Raw genomic sequence first — 20,347 nt, 5'->3', positions numbered from 1 at the left:
ATGTTTAAAGACCTATAACCTAAAAAAGTTATTTTGAACAGCACAATTCAAAACGCCCCCCAAAAAGAGTCAGCATTAAGAAGCAAGAGCTTTTTTTCCATGTCCCAAAAGACTTGAAACACTCTTTCAATAAAATGCCGTACATTTTGGCTTTAATTTTAAGGAGTAAAAATTACATCGGGAGTTTGCCCAAAACAGGAAATATTTTTCATCCTCCAGCTAATTTTCTTTTAAACGTACAAAAAAATACAATAAAAAATTAATAGAAAGAAAAAAAAGAGCGAAGTCAAGACCCTTTATTCTCCTAAATGATGTTCATTCGTTGTGGCTTGTGCAGCCCTTTGAGACACTTGTGATTTAGGGCTATATAAATAAACATTGATTGATTGATTTTTGTGTTCTGCTGTGTGACTGACAGTTCACCCTCCTTGTGAAGCATGCAGACTGACCGGACCACCCATGGCCAGCTTATAACCAATGAGAAGAGGTATTTGTAGTATCAATTACCACAATATTCCATCTTAATTTCCATGAACTACTCCAATTTTCGAATTAAAAATACATGCACACAAAAAATTGTATGGTAAATAATTATCATGAAAACAATAATCCAATTAAAAAAAGTTCAATTCTAGGGGCACTCCAAAAATGTATTTACATCCGAATAGTGATACTTATTTATTCAGATTTCAAACAATTAATAATTAAAAAAAAAACTTGAGAATCAATATGTAAAGACGTTTTTAAGGCCATCTCTGCACTTATTGCTGCATCTATACGCTACACATCCGCACCCAAGAGGATCTCTTTTAAACTGTAACCTCTTTTGAAAAGTATTTTTTTTTATTTTAAAATCATTTTGTAAGTTTTTTGTACCAAATAATATATTGCAAGAATCTGTTTGAATCCCTTTTCTCTTTTTTTTTGTCCTGTCCAGCTTCTCAGTCAAATCATTGTTGATGTAGATGGCCATCTACTTTACAAAAGAGAAGTGTGGGATACTTCTCTTGTTATTTAATTTGTATTTGACTTTATTAAATCGATTTATATTATTATTTGGTGGAGGGGATAGAAAGAGGGGAAAAAAAAGGAAGACAGAGTGGGAAGTTGTGGGTACAAGATAACAATAGAGCAACATCAGGAAATAGGATATGTACAAATATGATGGTAAAAGTGATTGCAAAGAAGCAGTTAGTGAAATAAATAATACAGAAATGACAATGAACATTATTACACTACAAATAACAATAGAAATAGCACTATTGATAATGAATAATAACAATAATTTACCTCTATTATCAACAATACACTTGTTCAAATGCAACAATACATATATGTAATGCTAACTTGAGGTACAAAAGAAAGCAGAAAAAACAGAGGGGAAGAAAGAGAAGTTGTTTGAATCTCAAATCTATTCTGAATCAAATCATCACCCATCAAATCATCACCCCAAAAATCTGAATAGTAAATTGTTTTATATTCCCACCCCTACTAGTTGCCCATCATATTATTTATTTTACATTAATATAAAAGACTAAATTATGTTTAACAATGTTCAACTTTCTCACTTATAATTTTTAAGTACAAAAATTGGATTAAAATAGATTATTGAATAAATTACCTAAATTATGCATCTTGTTTCCAAAATCAATTAGCTAAAACAGACAATATAAATAGTTATAACATTTATTATCAAGGGTTTAAAGTACATACAATAATGACAGCATTTTCATGACTATTGCTATGGAAACAGTTTAGTGGAATTTTAATACCAATACATACTTAAAACAAAATGCAATGTCATGACTTTTAAAAAAAAGGGACTACTACTAGCATGATTTAAAGACAAACTCTATATACGTAGAAATGCATCATATATTTTTTTCATCAAGGTTCCTGTTTTGTTGTCTTAAAGAAAGACGTAAGTGAAAGTTGTTTGTTTTTGTTAGTTGTAGCTTTCTTCACGCCTCTTGGTCTCTTCTTGACTTCTCTTATGTCGCCCTTCTTTCGCCTTTTGGTCTCCTAAACAAGACGGGAATGAAAGAAAAGTTGCAATTCTGCAAAGACTTAGACATTTAAAGAGACACTTACTGCAGACGTGTGCTTCTTCTGAAGGTCACAGAGGTTGACAACCTGCAGGAGTTCAAATGTTGAAAGTTTTTTCTACTTTCAGGTGTGCACCACAACAGCATTTTGCTGCTGGAGTAAACAAACCTTTTTCACCCCTGTCGGCACGGCGGCTTCCTGCAGTGCCGACCTGCTGAGCCATTGAGCGTTTTCGGTCTGCGTTGGTGCGCCGGCGTCTCTCAGACATAAAGTGTGGACAACGTACGTCTGGTGGATGTGCGAGAAAACGTGGACCACCTGTGGCAAGTCAACACGGTCAGAAAGGCAACACTTCTCTTACACTTAAGGTCGTTTCAGGACGCATGCTTTTGAAACATTGGCAAAATATTTCAAGTGATACCCAAGTTAGAGGGATTGTTTTTGCCATAATTAACAACATCTACAGCAGGGGTGTCAAACTCATTTTAGATGGGGGGGCCACATGGAGAAAAATGTACAACCAAGTGAGCTGGACTGGTAAAATCACGGCACAATAACTTAAAAATAACGACAAGTTAAGATTGATTTTTTTGTTTGAAAATAGAACAAGCACATTCTCAAAATGTACAATTCATAACGTTGTTGGGGGTTTTTACACTTAGTACATCTAGCGATTAATAGTATTCTATCTTTTTTTGTCGGTATTTATACTTTCTGAATAAATTATGTGATAATGTTCATCAGTCAATTCATTGGTGTTAATTTTCAATATATCAAGATAAAAAAATTATAGCAAAATCTAATTACAGAATGTTATTTATGTAGTTTTCTAATTTTCCTCAACTGGAGCACTAACATGTGTTTTTTTTATTTTTTTGTACAGTGGACTAGTGGTCAGAGTGTCCGCCCTGAGATCGGTAGGTTGGGAGTTCAAACCCCGGCCGAGTCATACCAAAGACTATAAAAATAGGACCAATTACCTCCCTGCTTGGCACTCAGCATCAAGGGTTGTAATGGGGGGTTAAATCACCAAAAATGATTACCAGGCGCGGCACCGCTGCTGCCCACTGCTCCCCTCACCTCCCAGGGGGTGAAAAAGGGGATGGGTCAAATGCAGAGGACAAATTTCGTCACACCTAGTGCGTGTGTGACAGGGGCGCTCACACTTTTTTTGCAGGCGAGCTACTTTTCAATTGACCAAGTCGAGGAGATCTACCTCATTCCTATTTATAATTTATATTTATATATTTATGAAAGAGACATTTTTGTTAACAAGTTAATGGTGTTTAATGATAATACAAGCATGTTTAACACACATAGATTCCTTTCTTTCATGAAGACAAGAATATAAGTTGGTGTATTACCTGATTCTGATGACTTGCATTGATTGGAATTAGACAGTGGTGCTGATAACGTCCGCATTTTCAAATGGAGGAAAAAAAAAAAAGTCCTCCTTTCTGTCCAATACCACATGAAAGTGGTTGGATTTGGCATCTCATTTGTCCAACTTGCATACTCGTTTTTAAACACTTTGTTATGAGAGTAGCATATGTGTGTGGCCCTTTAATGTCTGGCAGCAGGTGAGTGACGTCAGTGACTGTGCGGGTGGGCAAGCAAGTGAGAAAGCGGTCGCTGAGGGCGGGGGAGAAATACATTGGCATCAAACTCCGTAGCTTGCTAGCTTGTGCACGCTAGCTTTCTGAGACTCTTATTTTGTTAGCATAGGCAGGATGAAACAGGTCTTTTATGGTGAAGACAGGAACTGTGCAGTCGGTCTTTAGAGTTTTGACAGTAGGTACGGAGTCTCTAGAAATAAAATGTGTTTCTCTGCGTCCGCCCTGTTAGTGATTATTTTCTTAAATATGAGCTGGCAGCAGCCAGCGTCATCTCACAAGATCCTCGGGTGCCGAGAATGTCAAACAACTGACGAAAGTGAAGTCTTGGTATGATTGATGATTGCTCATTTTTATGTCTATTTTTTAATGCCTGGCTTGAGATCGACTGAGACACCCTCCGAGATCGACCAGTCGATCGCGATCGACGTAATGCCCACCCCTGGTGTATGACAATCATTGGTACTTTACCTTTAACATATGTAGCATCATCTACAAAGACACTATTACAGGGGACGGCGTGGCGAAGGTGGTAGAGTGGCTGTGCCAGCAATCTGAGGGTTACTGGTTCAATCCCCAACTTCTACCTTCCTAGTCACAACCGTTGTGTCCTTAGGCAAGACACTTCACCCTTGCTCCTGATGGGTCCTGGTGAGTGACTTGCATAGCAGCTCCAATCGTCAGTGTGTGAATGTGTGTGTGAATGGGTGAATGTGGAAATACTGTCAAAGCGCTTTGGGCTCCTTAAAAAGGGGTAGAAAAGCGCTATACAAGTACAACCTATTTACCATTTAATGCATTTTTTTTATTCCCTTGTTAATTATGGAATGGACTAAGCAAAGAAGTCACCAACAATGTACTAATGTGACTAAGCTCAAGAGGCTGTTTAACCTACAAGTGTTTACTAAGTAAAAAGAAGAAAAAATGTTGATTAATATATTGAACTTAATTGAAAAATTTATATAATTCATCTCATTATGAGAATCAGAATTGATTTGAAGAATTATAAAAAAAATAACTGCTGTATTTAATCACAATTACAATGTAAACAGTGTTACAAGATGAGAACAGGAAGGGAATATATGTGTTAGGAAATGATATAAAGTGGAAAAGGGGGGTAGGATTAAATAAACCAGGGGTGTCAAACTCATTTTAGCTCCGGGGCCGCATGGAGGAAAATCTGTGCACACGCGGGCCGGACTATTAAACTCATGGCATTAAAACTAAAAAATAAAGACAACTTCAGACTGCTTTCTTTGTCTTACTTTGGCCAAATTAGAACAAACACATTCTGAAAATATTACAATAAAAATATAGAAATAATACCGGCAGCGGTAAAGTTGGAAGGAAAGAAGAAAGTGAATGAATATTTATAACTGAATACATTTACATTTGCATAAAAATGTGTTTTCTTTTGTATTATTATTTTTTTAATGAATTAAGTAATGTTTATGACAACCTTTTTTCCAAAACACAATATAGAATGTGAGATATAACAGGATAATGCATACATTTATCATTTGTTTTCAAAACGCTTACAAAAAAATTTACTAAGGGACCCCCCTTTATGACTAGATGGGGTCCCTGGGACCCCATTTTGAAAATTCCTAGCGTCAACACTGACGGTGTGTGCAAAGAAGAAGCAGGCGTCTGTGGCCTGCAGGCCGGTTCAAATACTAATCAAATATAGATTCGGACCGCGAGCCTTGATTTTGACACTTAGGAAATACGCCTTTTACTCCTTTTCAAACATGTAAATAGAAATGAGAATTTGCACGTTAGGATGTATCACATTGTAAATGTGTGCATTTTCAAATTAAATGTATCATAACATTGTTATTAAATTGAATCTTAATTACTTAACGTAGATGTCCGATACACTCTTAAACTATTATACTGAGTCTACGTATTCGTTATTTATTTCATGACCTTTTCAAATATTCTATGGCAATTTGATTTAATGGCATTTGTTTTGTGTCAAAGAAATAACTAAATCATTAACATATGAATAGAATACTTATAAATGTGAGGTAAGTTGATTAAGTATTTAAATTGGTTCAATTGTGAAATAATACCTCAAATGATATTTGTTGATTTTAGCAGTGTTTGTTTATTGCATTTTAAATTATTCAATAACATGTCACCATCATGTCTGGATGGGTTTGTTTGGTGCCAAAATGAAATATGAAGCACATTAAACTGATTGCTTTTTTTTTAACGCATTAAATAATTAAAATGGTCAAAAAATAAACACATTCAGTTCCATGTTGCATTTTTCAAGGTAGATTTCACAATTTAACAAGTGGAAAATGGATCAATTCCATATTCATGTAAACATTCTAAATTTAACCAATTACATTTGTACTATTTTAATGGCATTCATTTCAGTGTTGGTGTAAAAATGAAAGACATTTAAATAGTTAAAAAATGTGAGATAATCCATAAATAATCCATTAATTAATGAAATTGTGAAACATTACCTTAAATATTGATTTACCGATGTGACCTTTCAAACTATTTTGGCATTTAATACCACATGTGGAGTTTTTTGGGTGAAATAAATTAAAAGTAATATCGAACCAATTAGCACAATCAAAAGTATTTAAGGTGGTATTAAATAATGGAAATGGTCATGAAATGAATTCAGTTAAATTACTTTATTAGATTGAGGGAAATAATGAAAAGGGTGGAATGCCATCTCCGGGTTGGGGAGGAGACCCTGCCCCAAGTGGACGAGTTCAAGTACCTAGGAGTCTTGTTCACGAGTGGGGGAAGAGTGGATCGTGAGATCGACAGGCGGATCGGTGCGGCGTCTTCAGTAATGCGGACGTTGTACCGATCCGTTGTGGTGAAGAAGGAGCTGAGCCGGAAGGCAAAGCTCTCAATTTACCAGTCGATCTACGTTCCCATCCTCACCTATGGTCATGAGTTTTGGGTCATGACCGAAAGGATAAGATCAGGGGTACAAGCGGCCGAAATGAGTTTCCTCCGCCGGGTGGCGGGGCTCTCCCTTAGAGATAGGGTGAGAAGCTCTGCCATCCGGGAGGAACTCAAAGTAAAGCCGCTGCTCCTTCACATCGAGAGGAGCCAGATGAGGTGGTTCGGGCATCTGGTGAGGATGCCACCCGAACGCCTCCCTAGGGAGGTGTTTAGGGCACGTCCAACCGGTAGGAGGCCACGGGGAAGACCCAGGAAATTTTGGGAAGACTATGTCTCCCGGCTGGCCTGGGAAAGCCTCGGGATCCCCCGGGAAGAGCTGGATGAAGTGGCTGGGGAGAGGGAAGTCTGGGTTTCCCTGCTTAGGCTGTTGCCCCCGCGACCCGACCTCAGATAAGCGGAAGAAGATGGATGGATGGATGGATGGAAATAATGACTCACTTTACATTTGAACTAATTCATTCATTTATTTTTTGTAATCAATTTTGGCATAACTACACAGTTTGTTATTAAAAAAATCGACAAAAAAACACTATCTTATTTACAATAAAGTAAAGGAAAAATGTAATGTTTTATAATCTGTCAAAGTATGAGGATATTTAATAATGAAATTCCACACTTACTTCTCCTACATAGTTGAGGGAGCTGCCAATCACTTGTACTCCCAGGAGGCTGCTGAGGTCTGCACACAGCGCCCCCTTGTGTTCCTCCTCTGACTTCTCTTCCTGCAACAGACGACTGGGAAACTCCCACAGTCCTGCCAGCAAACCTGTGGAAGCACAAAGGTATGATGTACAGTAAGTGACGTCCTACTTTCTATTCACGTGTTCTGTCACTTTTAAAACCTTTATTTGGTCTTCGCGTGAGCAGGAACTCGTCCTCGCCTTCTTGTCCGTGTCGAGTCACCACGCACGTCAAGGTTCGCTCCACTCGGGGGGGCTTCTTTGCCGGCTTCCTCGGGAAGTTGAGGACCCCCAGTTCCTCATCCCAAGGCTGGGACGGACACAGAGGACATATTCCGTCCGTCCCTGAGGGAAACAGGATAGAGAAAAGTGGACTAAAATTGGAGTAGGAAGTAGTCATCCCTCGTTTGTCGCCGCTAATTGGTTCCAGGCCTGACATTGGTAAACAAGTTTTCGTGGAGTAGGAATATTTATTAATAAAAATAATATTTTTATGGAGCATAAAAGACCTACACTTCTGTGTCGCATTTGCAAGTACTGCAGTGTGCTGTTTTATATAGAAGACATTAAATGGCAGTACTGTACCATAACAACACTTTTTCTTTTGTTGAGCCTAAAAAGAGTTTAAACTTAAGTTTTGTCCTTATTATACACCAGCTTTTTGGTTGTATTGTACATCTTAGTTGAAGTTTTTATTACCAAATTCGGAGGTATTGAAATTGACATATAAACTTGCTAATACTAAACAGTAGCATGTCTATGGCAAACCTGATGTAAATTAGCATCAAGCTAGTACATTTTGAAAAGTGGAGTCTTACTGTACTTTTGAGTGCCTTCTTTCTGCTTTGTTGCCACGGAAAATTGTAACATCAACTAGAGCAGGGGTGGGCATTACGTCGATCTCGGAGGGGGTGTCAGTCGATCTCAAGCCAGGCATTAAAAAATAGACATAAAAATGAGCAATCATCAATCATACCAAGACTTCACTTTCGTCAGTTGTTTGACATTCTCGGCACCCGAGGATCTTGTGAGATGACGCTGGCTGCTGCGAGCTCATATTTAAGAAAAAAATCATTAACAGGGCGGACGCAGAGAAACACATTTTATTTCTAGAGACTCCGTACCTACTGTCAAAACTCTAAAGACCGACTGCACACTTCCTGTCTTCACCATAAAAGACCTGTTTCATCCTGCCTGTGCTAACAAAATAAGAGTCTCAGAAAGCTAGCGTGCACAAGCTAGCAAGCTACGGAGTTTGATGCCAATGTATTTCTCCCCCGCCCTCAGCGACCGCTTTCTCACTTGCTTGCCCACCCGCACACTCACTGACGTCACTCACCTGCTGCCAGACATTAAAGGGCCACACACATATGCTACTCTCATAACAAAGTGTTTAAAAACCAGTATGCAAGTTGGACAAATGAGATGCCAAATCCAACCACTTTCATGTGGTATTGGACAGAAAGGAGGACTTTTTTTTTCCTCCATTTGAAAATGCGGACGTTATCAGCACCACTGTCTAATTCCAATCAATGCAAGTCATCAGAATCAGGTAATACACCAACTTATATTCTTGTCTTCATGAAAGAAAGGAATCTATGTGTGTTAAACATGCTTGTATTATCATTAAACTTGTTAACAAAAATGTCTCTTTCATAAATAAATAAATATAAATTATAAATAGGAATGAGGTAGATCTCCTCGACTTGGTCAATTGAAAAGTAGCTCACATGCAGAAAAAGTGTGAGCGCCCCTGAACTAGAGGTAGTCCACTTTAAGTGCTGGGCTGCTTGTTTCCCGGGTATGTTATTGAGCAGGCGCCAAATCCGACTTAAAGGGGGTCATATTTTACCCCCCAAATGTAAAACCCTTCCTTGTGGTCTACATAACATGTAATAATGGTGATTCTTTGGTCAAAATGTTTTACACACCATCTTTAAGCCACTTTCTGATTGCCTCCATTTCGACTGTGTATTCTCGCTGTCAGCCATGTCGTAGTTTTTAGTCAGTTTGCTGACAAATATATGTTAGAACTATACACTACTTTGCACTAGAAATGTCAACAGTGGAGGATGCATGTGCATGTACGAGCCACATAGCCCCACAAGAGGTTAGAGAAAAAGAAGGAACTTACAGACCACAGCAACGGACTCGTACAAAGCATTTTGGATAAATCTCGACCATTTATGGAGATATTCACTCACGTCACAGCTGGGTCAGGCACGCCACAGTGGCCTTAAAGGGGAACTGCACTTTTTTTGGAATGTTGCCTATAGCCTATTTTTTGTTTTAATGTGGTTTATGTAGGACGGGGTGCCCATTTCGTCGATCGTGAGCTACCAGTCGACCTAAAATAGACCTAAAAATGAGTGATCATCAATCTTCACCAAGACGTCACTTAAATGACATTCACGGTACCGGAGGGTCTTGTGAGATGACGCTGGCTGCTGCAAGATCATTATTATTAAAAATGACCGAGAGGAAGGCGAGAAACACTTTTTATTTCAACAGACTTTCGCGCCGTACCTTCCGTCAAAACTCTAAAGGCTGACTGCACATTTCCTATCTTCACAATAAAAGCCCTGCTTCATGCTGCCTTCGCTAACTAAATACAGAGTCTCGGAAAACTGGCGTGCACAAGCGATCCCTAAGAAAGCTGGCGTGCACATCACTTGTGCACGCCAGCTTTCCGAGACTCTTATTTTGTTAGCGCAGGCAGCATGAAGCAGGGCTTTTATTGTGAAGATAGGAAATGTGCAGTCGGCCTTTAGAGTTTTGACGGAAGGGACAGCGCGAAAGTCTGTTGAAATAAAAAGTGTTTCTCGCCTTCCTCTCTGTCATTTTTTCATAATAATGAACTGGCAGCAGCCAGCGTCATCTCACAAGACCCTCGGGTGCCGTGAATGTCAATCAAGCAAGCTACGGAATTTGCCGCCAATGTTTTTCTTGTAAAGTGTATGGAAGCTGGATGAATTAGATGCCAAAAACCAACCACTTTCATGTGGTATTGTACAGAAAGGACAACTTTTTTTCTCCTCCATTTGAAAATGTGGGCGTTATCATCATTACTGTCTGATTCCAATCAATGCAAGTCATCAGAATCAGGTAATACACCAACTTATATTCTTGTCTTCGTGAAAGAAAGACATCTATATGTGTTACACATGCTTGTATTATCATTAAACACATTTAACTTGTTTACACAAATGTCTCTTTCATAAATAAATAAATATAAATGATATATATAAATGAGGTAGATCCCCTCGAATTGGTCAATTGAAAAGTAGCTCAGCTGCAGAAAAAGTGTTGGCACCCCTGATGTAGGAGGACAAACATGACACAAATCTCCCTAATTGTTATAAAGCACACTGTTTATATTAAACACGCTTCACTGATTCGAGTATTTGGCAAGCGCCGTTTTGTCCTACTAATTTTGGCGGTCCTTGAAAGGCCTACTGAAATGACATTTTCTTATTTAAACGGGGATAGCAGGTCCATTCTATGTGTCATACTTGATCATTTCGAAATATTGCCATTTTTTGCTGAAAGGATTTAGTAGAGAACATCGACGATAAAGTTCGCAATTTTTGGTCACTAATAAAAAAGCCTTGCCTTTACCGGAAGTAGCAGACGATGACGTCACCGGTGTGAGGGCTCCTCACATCCTCACATTGTTTATAATGTGAGCCTCCAGCATCAAAAGCTATTAGGCAGGGAAAGCGACAATTTCCCCATTAATTTGAGCAAAGATGAAAGATTTGTGGATGTGGATATTGATAATTAAGGACTAGAAAAAAATAAATAATAATAAATAAAGTTAATTTAAAAAAAAAAGGCGATTGCATTGGGAGCGAATCAGATGTTTTTAGACACATTTACTAGGATAATTCTGGGAAATCCCTTATCTTTCTATTGTGTTGCTAGTGTTTCAGTGATTTAAATAGTACCTGATAGTCGGAGGGGTGTGTTGACCCCAGTCTCTGAGGGAAGTCACGGCAGCTGCATGGACGGCGCAAGCTTCGCTGATCTCTGGTAAGAGGCGACTTTTTAACACAATTTTCTCACCAAAAACTGCTGGTTGACATGTAGACTGGATCCATGTTCGCTTGACCGCTCTGATCCATAGTAAAGCTTCACCTCCGGGAATTTTAAACAAGGAAACACTGTGTGTTTGTGTGGCTAAAGGTTAAAAGCTTCCCACCTCCATCTTTCTACTTTGACTTCTCCATTATTAATTGAACAAATTGCAAAAGATTCAGCAACACAAATGTCCAAAATACTGTGTAATTGCGCGATGAAAAGAGACGACTTTTAGCTGCATGTGGTGCTGGCTAATATGTCCCCTCCAACCAATAACGTCACAAACACGCGTCATCATTCCGCGACATTTTCAACAGGAAACTCCACGGGAAATTTAAAATTGTAATTTAGTAAACTAAACCGGCCGTATTGGCATGTGTTGCAATGTTAATATTTCATCATTGATATATAAACTATCAGACTGCGTGGTCGGTAGTAGTGGGTTTTAGTAGGCCTTGAACTCACCCTAGTTTGTTTACATGTACAACTTTCTCCGACTTCCTAGTCCGTGTTTTATGCCACTTCTTTTTCTGTCTCATTTTGTCCACCAAACTTTTAACGTTGTGCATGATTGCACAAAGGTGAGTTTTGTTGATGTTATTGACTTATGTGGAGTGCTAATCAGACATATTTGGTCACGGCATGACTGCAAGCTAACCGATGCTAACATGCTATTTGGGCTAGCTGTTTGTACATATTGCATCATTATGCCTCATTTGTAGCTATATTTGAGCTCATTTAGTTTCCTTTAAGCCCTCATAATTCAATTTATATCTCATGACACACTATCTGTATGTAATATTGCTTTTATTTTTTTGCGGCTCCAGACGGATTCCTTTTTGTTTTTTTGTCTAATATGGCTCTTTCAACATTTTAGTTTGCCGACCCCTGGCATAGTTATTAAAGTATTTGATCTTCAATTGAGATTCCTGCTTTGAAAAAATAAATTTCTCGCGGTTATGTCTGGAACTAATTGACAGCGATAATGACATGACTTACTGCAGTCTTCTATGTCAAGAAGTGCCGGAGGTTTCACGTCTTCTTTCCCCAAAAGCTTTCTAGACGTCTTCTCTTGCTTGGCATGAACCTGAACAAAACATAACATGAATTATCAATAAATTAATCAAAGCCAACTCCTGCTGGTCAACATTTTGGGTCTAACCTTGCGGTAGGAGAGGCAGTGAGAGCGCACAGGACACTGGTTGCACAGAGGCGCCTTGGGAGTGCAGATTCGGGCCCCCAACTCCATCATGGCCTGGTTGAAGTCCCCCGGGCGCTCAGGGTGCACCAGCGTATTGGCCAGACTCCTAATATACCATATCTCTACTTTAGAGTAGTCAGTGTACAGCTAGTATAGCAATATTTACATTTTATTTTACAAAATGGCTGTGTGCTGACTCATTTTTCCGTGGCTAGTGAACAAGCTCTACACCAGGGGTGCCCACACTTTTTCTGCAGGCGAGCTACTTTTCAATTGACCAACTCGAGGGGATCTACCTCATTTATATATATCATTTATATTTATTTATTTATGAAAGAGACATTTTTGTAAACAAGTTAAATGTGTTTAATGATAATACAAGCATGTGTAACACATATAGATGTCTTTCTTTCACAAAGACAAGAATATAAGTTGGTGTATTACCTGATTCTGATGACTTGCATTGATTGGAATCAGACAGTAATGATGATAACGCCCACATTTTCAAATGGAGGAGAAAAAAAGTTGTCCTTTCTGTACAAGACCACATGAAAGTGGTTGGTTTTTGGCATCTAATTCATCCAGCTTCCATACACTTTACAAGAAAAACATTGGCGGCAAATTCCGTAGCTTGCTTGATTGACATTCACGGCACCCGAGGGTCTTGTGAGATGACGCTGGCTGCTGTCAGTTCATTATTATGAAAAAATGACAGAGAGGAAGGCGAGAAACACTTTTTATTTCAACAGACTTTCGCGCCGTCCCTTCCGTCAAACTCTAAAGGCCGACTGCACATTTCCTATCTTCACAATAAAAGCCCTGCTTCATGCTGCCTGCGCTAACAAAATAAGAGTCTCGGAAAGCTGGCGTGCACAAGTGATGTGCACGCCAGCTTTCTGAGGGATCGCTTGTGCACGCCAGTTTTCCGAGACTCTGTATTTAGTTAGCGCAGGCAGCATGAAGCAGGGCTTTTATTGTGAAGATAGGAAATGTGCAGTCAGCCTTTAGAGTTTTGACGGAAAGTACGGCGCGAGAGTCTGTTGAAATAAAAAGTGTTTCTCGCCTTCCTCTCGGTCATTTTTTCATAATAATGATCTTGCAGCAGCCAGCGTCATCTCACAAGACCCTCCGGTACCGTGAATGTCATTTAAGTGACGTCTTGGTGAAGATTGATGATCACTAATTTTTAGGTCTATTTTTTTTAAAAGCCTGGCTGGAGATCGACTGACACACCCCCCGCGGTCGACTGGTAGCTCGCGATCGACGTAATGGGCACCCCTGCTCTACACTGACTACTCTAAAGTACTGTATATCCAAGTTTACTGACTATTAATCAGTTGTATTATAAACTCACCAAAGAGCCTCTGTGACTGCAGGACTCGTGCAGTCGGCCCCGATGGCCCTCATCCGGCACAGCACCCGGATCACGTTGCCGTCCACAGCGCCCGTAACCTAGGCGACGAAGGACGGCGTCACTTCCTAACGCTTAAGGTGGGATCTGACTGGTGCAAGTGTGTGTGTTGGCTGACATGTCCCAGTGCAATGGAGCCGATGGCCGCAGCCGTGTAGCGGCCCACCCCTGGCAGTTGTTTCAGCAGGTCGTCCACCGTGACGGGCATTTGTCCGTCAAGCTCAGAAACCACCTGTCGGCAAACAAAAAATTAAAAAAAATGACATAAAAAAATAAAAATCAAGACAGATTTAAATATTGCACAATCACTGACCTTTTGGGCTCCTTCATGAAGACGTTTCCCTCTGGAATAGTAACCAAGGCCCGCCCACATCTGATTTACCTCCTACTCATCAGCAAGTTAAGTTAAAAACGTTTTTTTCAAAAGAACACTTTTTGATTGATATATTTTTTAAGTTTTTAGTAGTCACCTCAAGTGTTGCAGCTGCCAGATCTGACACCGTAGGCCAACGCTGAAACACACATTAAAACCTCATATACTTCCATCCATCCATTTCCTACCGCTTATTCCCTTTCGGGGTCGCTGACGCCTATCTCAGCTACAATCGGGCGGAAGGCGGGGTACGCCCTGGACAAGTCGCCACCTCATCACAGGGCCAACACAGATAGACAGACAACATTCACACTCACATTCACACTCTAGAGCCAATTTAGTGTTGCCAATCAACCTATCCCCAGGTGCATGTCTTTGGAAGTGGGAAGAAGCCGGAGTACCCGGAGGGAACCCACGCATTCACGGGGAGAACATGCAAACTCCACACAGAAAGATCCCGAGCCTGGATTTGAACCCAGGACTGCAGGAACTTCGTATTGTGAGGCAGACGCACTAACCCCTCTGCCACCGTGAAGCCCTACTGGTAAACACACGCATGCAATTGATTTATGTGTAGAGGGAAAAAAAACAATGTTTAATAAACAAATATTTGCATGAATACAATAAATGGTCCAGTCCCATGCTGGTTGCACATTGTAATAAGGTGCACCTCTTGAAAATAAAAATATCAACGTATATTTGCGACTAATCATGATTACTTATAAAGTTTAAAGTTAAAGTCCAGTCTCACACACACACTAGGAAGTGGTGAAATTATCCTCTGCATTTGACCCATCCCCATTTTCACCCCCTGGGAGGTGAGGGGAGCAGTGAGCAGCAACAGTGGCCGCGCTCGGGTATCATTTTGGTGATTTTAACCCCCAATTCCAACCCTTGATGCTAAGTCTTTAGTATGACTGCCTACCATTGTTCTCTGCATGACTACTTTCACTTGATCAATTGTTTTCTAACATTCCACACGACAAAATTAAAGTATGTAACTATGATTGCTGCTGATATCGTATCAGATTAATATTGGTCTCGGCCAACATTGGTATAGTATCGGAAGTGAAAAAGTTGCATCTGGACCCCCGACTAATTATTAACATATTACATACCTTCATCCATTTGTTGTAATAGTCCGTCACCGTGGCGACCTGGGTCTGCTGCAGCATGATCTCGGACACCCACACTTAGAGGAACCATGCATGAATCAATAGCTAGAATAGGACGTCAGGAGAGTGTTTACAAACCTGCATAGACCCTTATGTTGACGTCCGCCTCTGTCGACGCCTTGAAAAGAAACAAGTCAGAAATGTGAAGCTAATAAAAGTTGAAAATCTGTGTTCAAGAGTTAGTTAGTGACAATAAAGTTGAATTGAAATGTGCAGAATATGGACAAAAATGTTGGGACACGTGGCCTCGTTCCTTCCAACCCATCCATCCATTTTCTACTGCTTGTCCTTCCAAAGCAGGGGTCACCAAGGCGGTGCCCGCGGGCACCAGGTCCCCCGCAAGGACCAGATGAGTCGCCCGCTGGCCTGTTCTAAAAATAGCTCAATTAGCAGCACTTACCAGTGAGTTGCCTCTATTTTTTTTAATTATATTTATTTACTAGCAAGCTGGTCTCGCTTTGCTCGACATTTTTAATTCTAAGAGAGAAAAAACTCAAATAGAATTTGAAAATCCAAGAAAATATTTTAAAGACTTGGTCTTCACTTGTTTAAATAAATTCATTAATTTTTTTTACTTTGCTTCTTATAACTTTCAGAAAGACAATTTTAGCGAAAAAATACAACCTTAAAAATGATTTTAGGATTTTTAAACACATATACCTTTTTACCTTTTAAATTCCTTCTTCTTCTTTTCTGACAATTTAAATCAATGTTCAAATGTATTTTTTTTATTGTAAAGAATAATAAATACATTTTAATTTAATTCTTCATTTTAGCATCTGTTTTTTCGACGAAGAATATTTGTGAAATATTTCTTCAAACTTATGATTAAAATTAAAAAAAAATATTCTGGAAAATCTAGAAAATCTGTAGAATCAAATTTAAATCTTATTTCAAAGTCTTTTCAATTTCTTTTAAAATTTTTGTTGTGGAAAATCTAGAAGAAATAATGATTTGTCCAATTTGTTATATATTCTAACAAAGTGCAGATTGGATTTTAACCTATTTAAAACATGTCATCAAAAATCTAAAATTAATCAGGAAAAATTACTAATGATGATCCATAAATTATTTTTTTTATTTTTTCAAAAAGATTCGAATTAGCTAGTTTTTCTCTTAATTTTTTTCGGTTGAATTTTGAATTTTAAAGAGTTGAAAATGAAGATAAACTATGTTTCAAAATTTTATTTTCATTTTTTGGTGTTTTCTCCTCTTTTAAACCGTTCAATTAAGTGTTTTATTTCATCATTTATTGTCTACAAAAAACCTTACGTAGGAGGAAAAAAAATGTACAACGGAATGACAGACAGAAATACCCTTTTTTTTTGTTGATATTTATCTGTTTCTATATATATTTATTGTGAGAAATCATTAAGATGATCAGTTTTTCCACAAAGATAAATATCATTAATTATTAATAATAACATAGAGCGGGGGTCGGAAACCTTTTTGTCTGAGAGAGCCAAGAAGCCAAATATTTTAAAATGTATTTCCCTAAGAGCCATATAAAAACATTTTTAACACTGAACACAACTAAACGCGTGCATTTTTAAGTAATACCAACATTCCCAGAGTATAGTAGGTCTCTTATTCTTTGTAATAACATTGTTATTCTGAAGCTAACTGTGGATGGGGCGTGGCCTGCGGGCCTGCAGCAAAGCAGGATGTTGCCAGGACCGGCCTCGAAATCAGCGACAGGTGCGTAGATGGCCCACCTGGTTCTTGTTATCTAATCACCTGACGCTCTGTTATAAGCAGCAGCCAGGAGGAGAGACAGGGTTGGGGCTGGAGCCAGAGCGTGAATGAGGACGAAAGAGAAAAAGACAATTGCTGGAAAGCAACTGAGAGACTAATTGAAAAAAACAACAACAATATTTTAACCCTAAAACAGGCTTTCATGCTTGGTGGTCTGAAGAACCCCCAGGAGGGCAAGCCCAACACTAACCAATAATAAATAAATTACTTCTTACCATTAACACAACTTGTTGAACATAAAAATGCATGAGAATGTTTTATATTTTGAATGTTATTTTTAACACTATGATTACAAGTGGAATTATTCATTACTTATCGTGTTAAGCAATGTCAGCTCAGATTTATCCGAGAGCCAGATGCAGTCATCAAAAGAGCCACATCTGGCTCTGGAGCAGGGGTGTCAAACTCAAATACAGAGTGGGCCAAAATTTTAAACGGAACAAAGCCGCGGGCCAAGGTTGAACAAATGAACCTTTTAATAGGGACCCAAACAAGTTTTGCATTAAACATTGAACAAGCAGGGCTTATATAACTTTAGTGACATGCAAAATCCAGTTTCAAATAATAATAATTATAATTAAAAAAATACCAATGGCATATCAAATAAAATTTAACTAAAAATGTTATGCCTTTTTTTCTATTTGCAATCTTCTGGGGTAAATATCCATTTTTTTCCACAGGCTAATAATACATTTTAAAGTAAAATAACAATAATGAATGAACCAAACTTTCAAGCTTTGAAGTAGCAAGAGAAAATGCATGAATAAAACGTTAACTATTGGTCAGTTTGCTGGAAGTTTCCCGGAAGCGTTTTGCTGCAAGGGGTTCTGGGTATTTGTTCTGTTGTGTTACGGTACGGATGTTCACCCGAAATGTGTTTGTCATTCTTGTTTGGTGTGGGTTCACAGTGTGGCGCATATTTGTAACAGTGCTAAAGTTGTTTATACGGCCACCCTCAGTGTGACCTGTATGACTGTTGACCAAGTATGCCGTGCATTCACTTGTGCGTGTGTGTGTGTGTGTAAAAGCCACAAGTATTATGTGACACGCTGTTAGTATGGAGGAAAAGCGGACGTGGCGACAGGTTGCAGAGAACACTAAAGGCAGTGCCTTAAATGCACGCCCCCAATATAGTTGTCCAGGTGGAAATCGGTAGAAATTCGGGAGAATGGTTGCCCCGGGAGATATTTGGGAGGGGCACTGAACTTCGGGAGTCTACCGGGAAAATTATGAGGGTTGGCAAGTATGAGTATTAGCGGTGAATGCGGTGTTACAGCGGCAGCTACGCTGTATAACACCGGCGGGCCAGCTCTAATGCTAAATTGATATTGCCTCAAGGGCCAAATTAAATTACTAGGCGGGCCAGATTTGGCCCACGGGCCAGAGTTTGACACCCATGCTCTAGAGCAGGGGTGGGCATTACGTCGATCGCGATCGACTGGTCGATCTCGGAGGGTGTGTCAGTCGATCTCAAGCCAGGCATTAAAAAATATACATAAAAATGAGCAATCATCAATCATACCAAGACTTCACTTTCGTCAGTTGTTTGACATTCTCGGCACCCGAGGATCTTGTGAGATGACGCTGGCTGCTGCGAGCTCATATTTAAGAAAAAAATCACTAACAGGGCGGACGCAGAGAAACACATTTTATTTCTAGAGACTCCGTACCTACTGTCAAAACTCTAAAGACCGACTGCACAGTTCCTGTCTTCACCATAAAAGACCTGTTTCATCCTGCCTGTGCTAACAAAATAAGAGTCTCAGAAAGCTAGCGTGCACAAGCTAGCAAGCTACGGAGTTTGATGCCAATGTATTTCTCCCCCGCCCTTAGCGACCGCTTTCTCACTTGCTTGCCCACCCGCACACTCACTGACGTCACTCACCTGCTGCCAGACATTAAAGGGCCACACACATATGCTACTCTCATAACAAAGTGTTTAAAAACCAGTATGCAAGTTGGACAAATGAGATGCCAAATCCAACCACTTTCATGTGGTATTGGACAGAAAGGAGGACTTTTTTTTTCCTCCATTTGAAAATGCGGACGTTATCAGCACCACTGTCTAATTCCAATCATAATTCCAATCAATTCAAGTCATCAGAATCAGGTAATACACCAACTTATATTCTTGTCTTCATGAAAGAAAGGAATCTATGTGTGTTAAACATGCTTGTATTATCATTAAACACCATTAACTTGTTAACAAAAATGTCTCTTTCATAAATAAATAACTATAAATTATAAATAGGAATGAGGTAGATCTCCTCGACTTGGTCAATTGAAAAGTAGCTCGCCTGCAGAAAAAGTGTGAGCGCCCCTGCTCTGGAGCCAAAAGTTCCCTACCCCTGACATAGAGTTAAAGGTAAATTGAGCGAATTGGCTATTTCTGGCAATTTAGTTAAGTGTGTATCAAACTGGCAGCCCTTCGCATTAATTAGTACCCAAGAAGTAGCTCTTAGTTTCAAAAAGGTTGGTGACCCCTGTTCCAAACCATGTGTTTTGTTTTTTTTTTAAACCAAGTGTCAAGACGTTTGTGTCCATATTTATTGACTATGTCTTCTGTGTGTGAATACAGTAAGTTAGTTACCACTGTCCTCCATTGCAGCTCTCGCTTCTCCAGGTCGTACCAGCGGAGCAGGAGAGTCCGCAGGTGGGTGACGTCACCAGGGTCGTGGAAAGTGTGGTGGGTGGACAGACACGCAGGTCCATTGGGCTCTTCTGAGGGTTGAAACGTGCAATTTTCTGTTGTATTTATTCAAAACCTACTCGCAAGTTAGCTTCAACTACTAAGTCTGAGTGGTGCATTTACCGTCCTTGTCTCCACGCGTCCTCTGCCTCTTCCGCTTCGGTTTCGCACTTTCCACCAGTTCTACGACTTCCTTCTTGACTTTACGCATCGCTAACCGTAACATGCACGTCCGAAAATCTAACTTTTAACAGTTGTGCTGTGTATTTACCACATCTGGCGCTATTTTGTAGAAAACGCCCCTTTCGTCGCTTGTCCAATCAGCTGCGAAGGAATACCTGCGTCATGACGTTACTTCCGGGGCGGCCTTTAGGTGACGTAAAT

General features: G+C 39.5%; 1 protein-coding gene across 1 annotated transcript; it reads right to left on the bottom strand.

Moving 5' to 3' along the window:
* Positions 1-1,672: 1,672 nt before the first annotated feature.
* mutyh (mutY DNA glycosylase) lies at positions 1,673-20,305 on the bottom strand. The gene is made up of 15 exons (XM_061888149.1): positions 20,087-20,305; positions 19,865-19,995; positions 15,598-15,637; positions 15,463-15,536; positions 14,442-14,483; positions 14,285-14,356; positions 14,090-14,203; positions 13,915-14,012; positions 12,522-12,666; positions 12,359-12,446; positions 7,442-7,624; positions 7,220-7,365; positions 2,215-2,364; positions 2,092-2,133; positions 1,673-2,022 (listed from the first exon to the last, which is right to left on the bottom strand). Exons 1-15 carry the CDS (start codon positions 20,187-20,189, stop codon positions 1,888-1,890), a joined length of 1,563 nt encoding a protein of 520 aa, XP_061744133.1. The 5' UTR covers positions 20,190-20,305; the 3' UTR covers positions 1,673-1,887.
* Positions 20,306-20,347: the final 42 nt, after the last annotated feature.

This window comes from Nerophis ophidion, linkage group LG26 (assembly GCF_033978795.1).
Source record: "Nerophis ophidion isolate RoL-2023_Sa linkage group LG26, RoL_Noph_v1.0, whole genome shotgun sequence".
In the NCBI taxonomy this organism is placed as follows: domain Eukaryota; kingdom Metazoa; phylum Chordata; class Actinopteri; order Syngnathiformes; family Syngnathidae; genus Nerophis; species Nerophis ophidion.
The sequence above is the reverse complement of the archived record's forward strand: the minus strand, read 5'-3'. Positions and strand labels throughout refer to the sequence as shown.

Bases quoted from the DNA above. Each gene is read 5' to 3' on its own strand.
- mutyh (XM_061888149.1), bottom strand. From the start codon at position 20,189: ATGTTACGGTTAGCGATGCGTAAAGTCAAGAAGGAAGTCGTAGAACTG. The intron at 14,357-14,441 runs GTGACTACTAAA...GCTGATGAGTAG, and splicing joins TGGCAGCTGCAACACTTGAG to GAGGTAAATCAGATGTGGGC. The intron at 2,365-7,219 runs GTAAGTGTGGAA...GACTTGCCACAG, and splicing joins CCCTCAACTATGTAGGAGAA to GTGGTCCACGTTTTCTCGCA.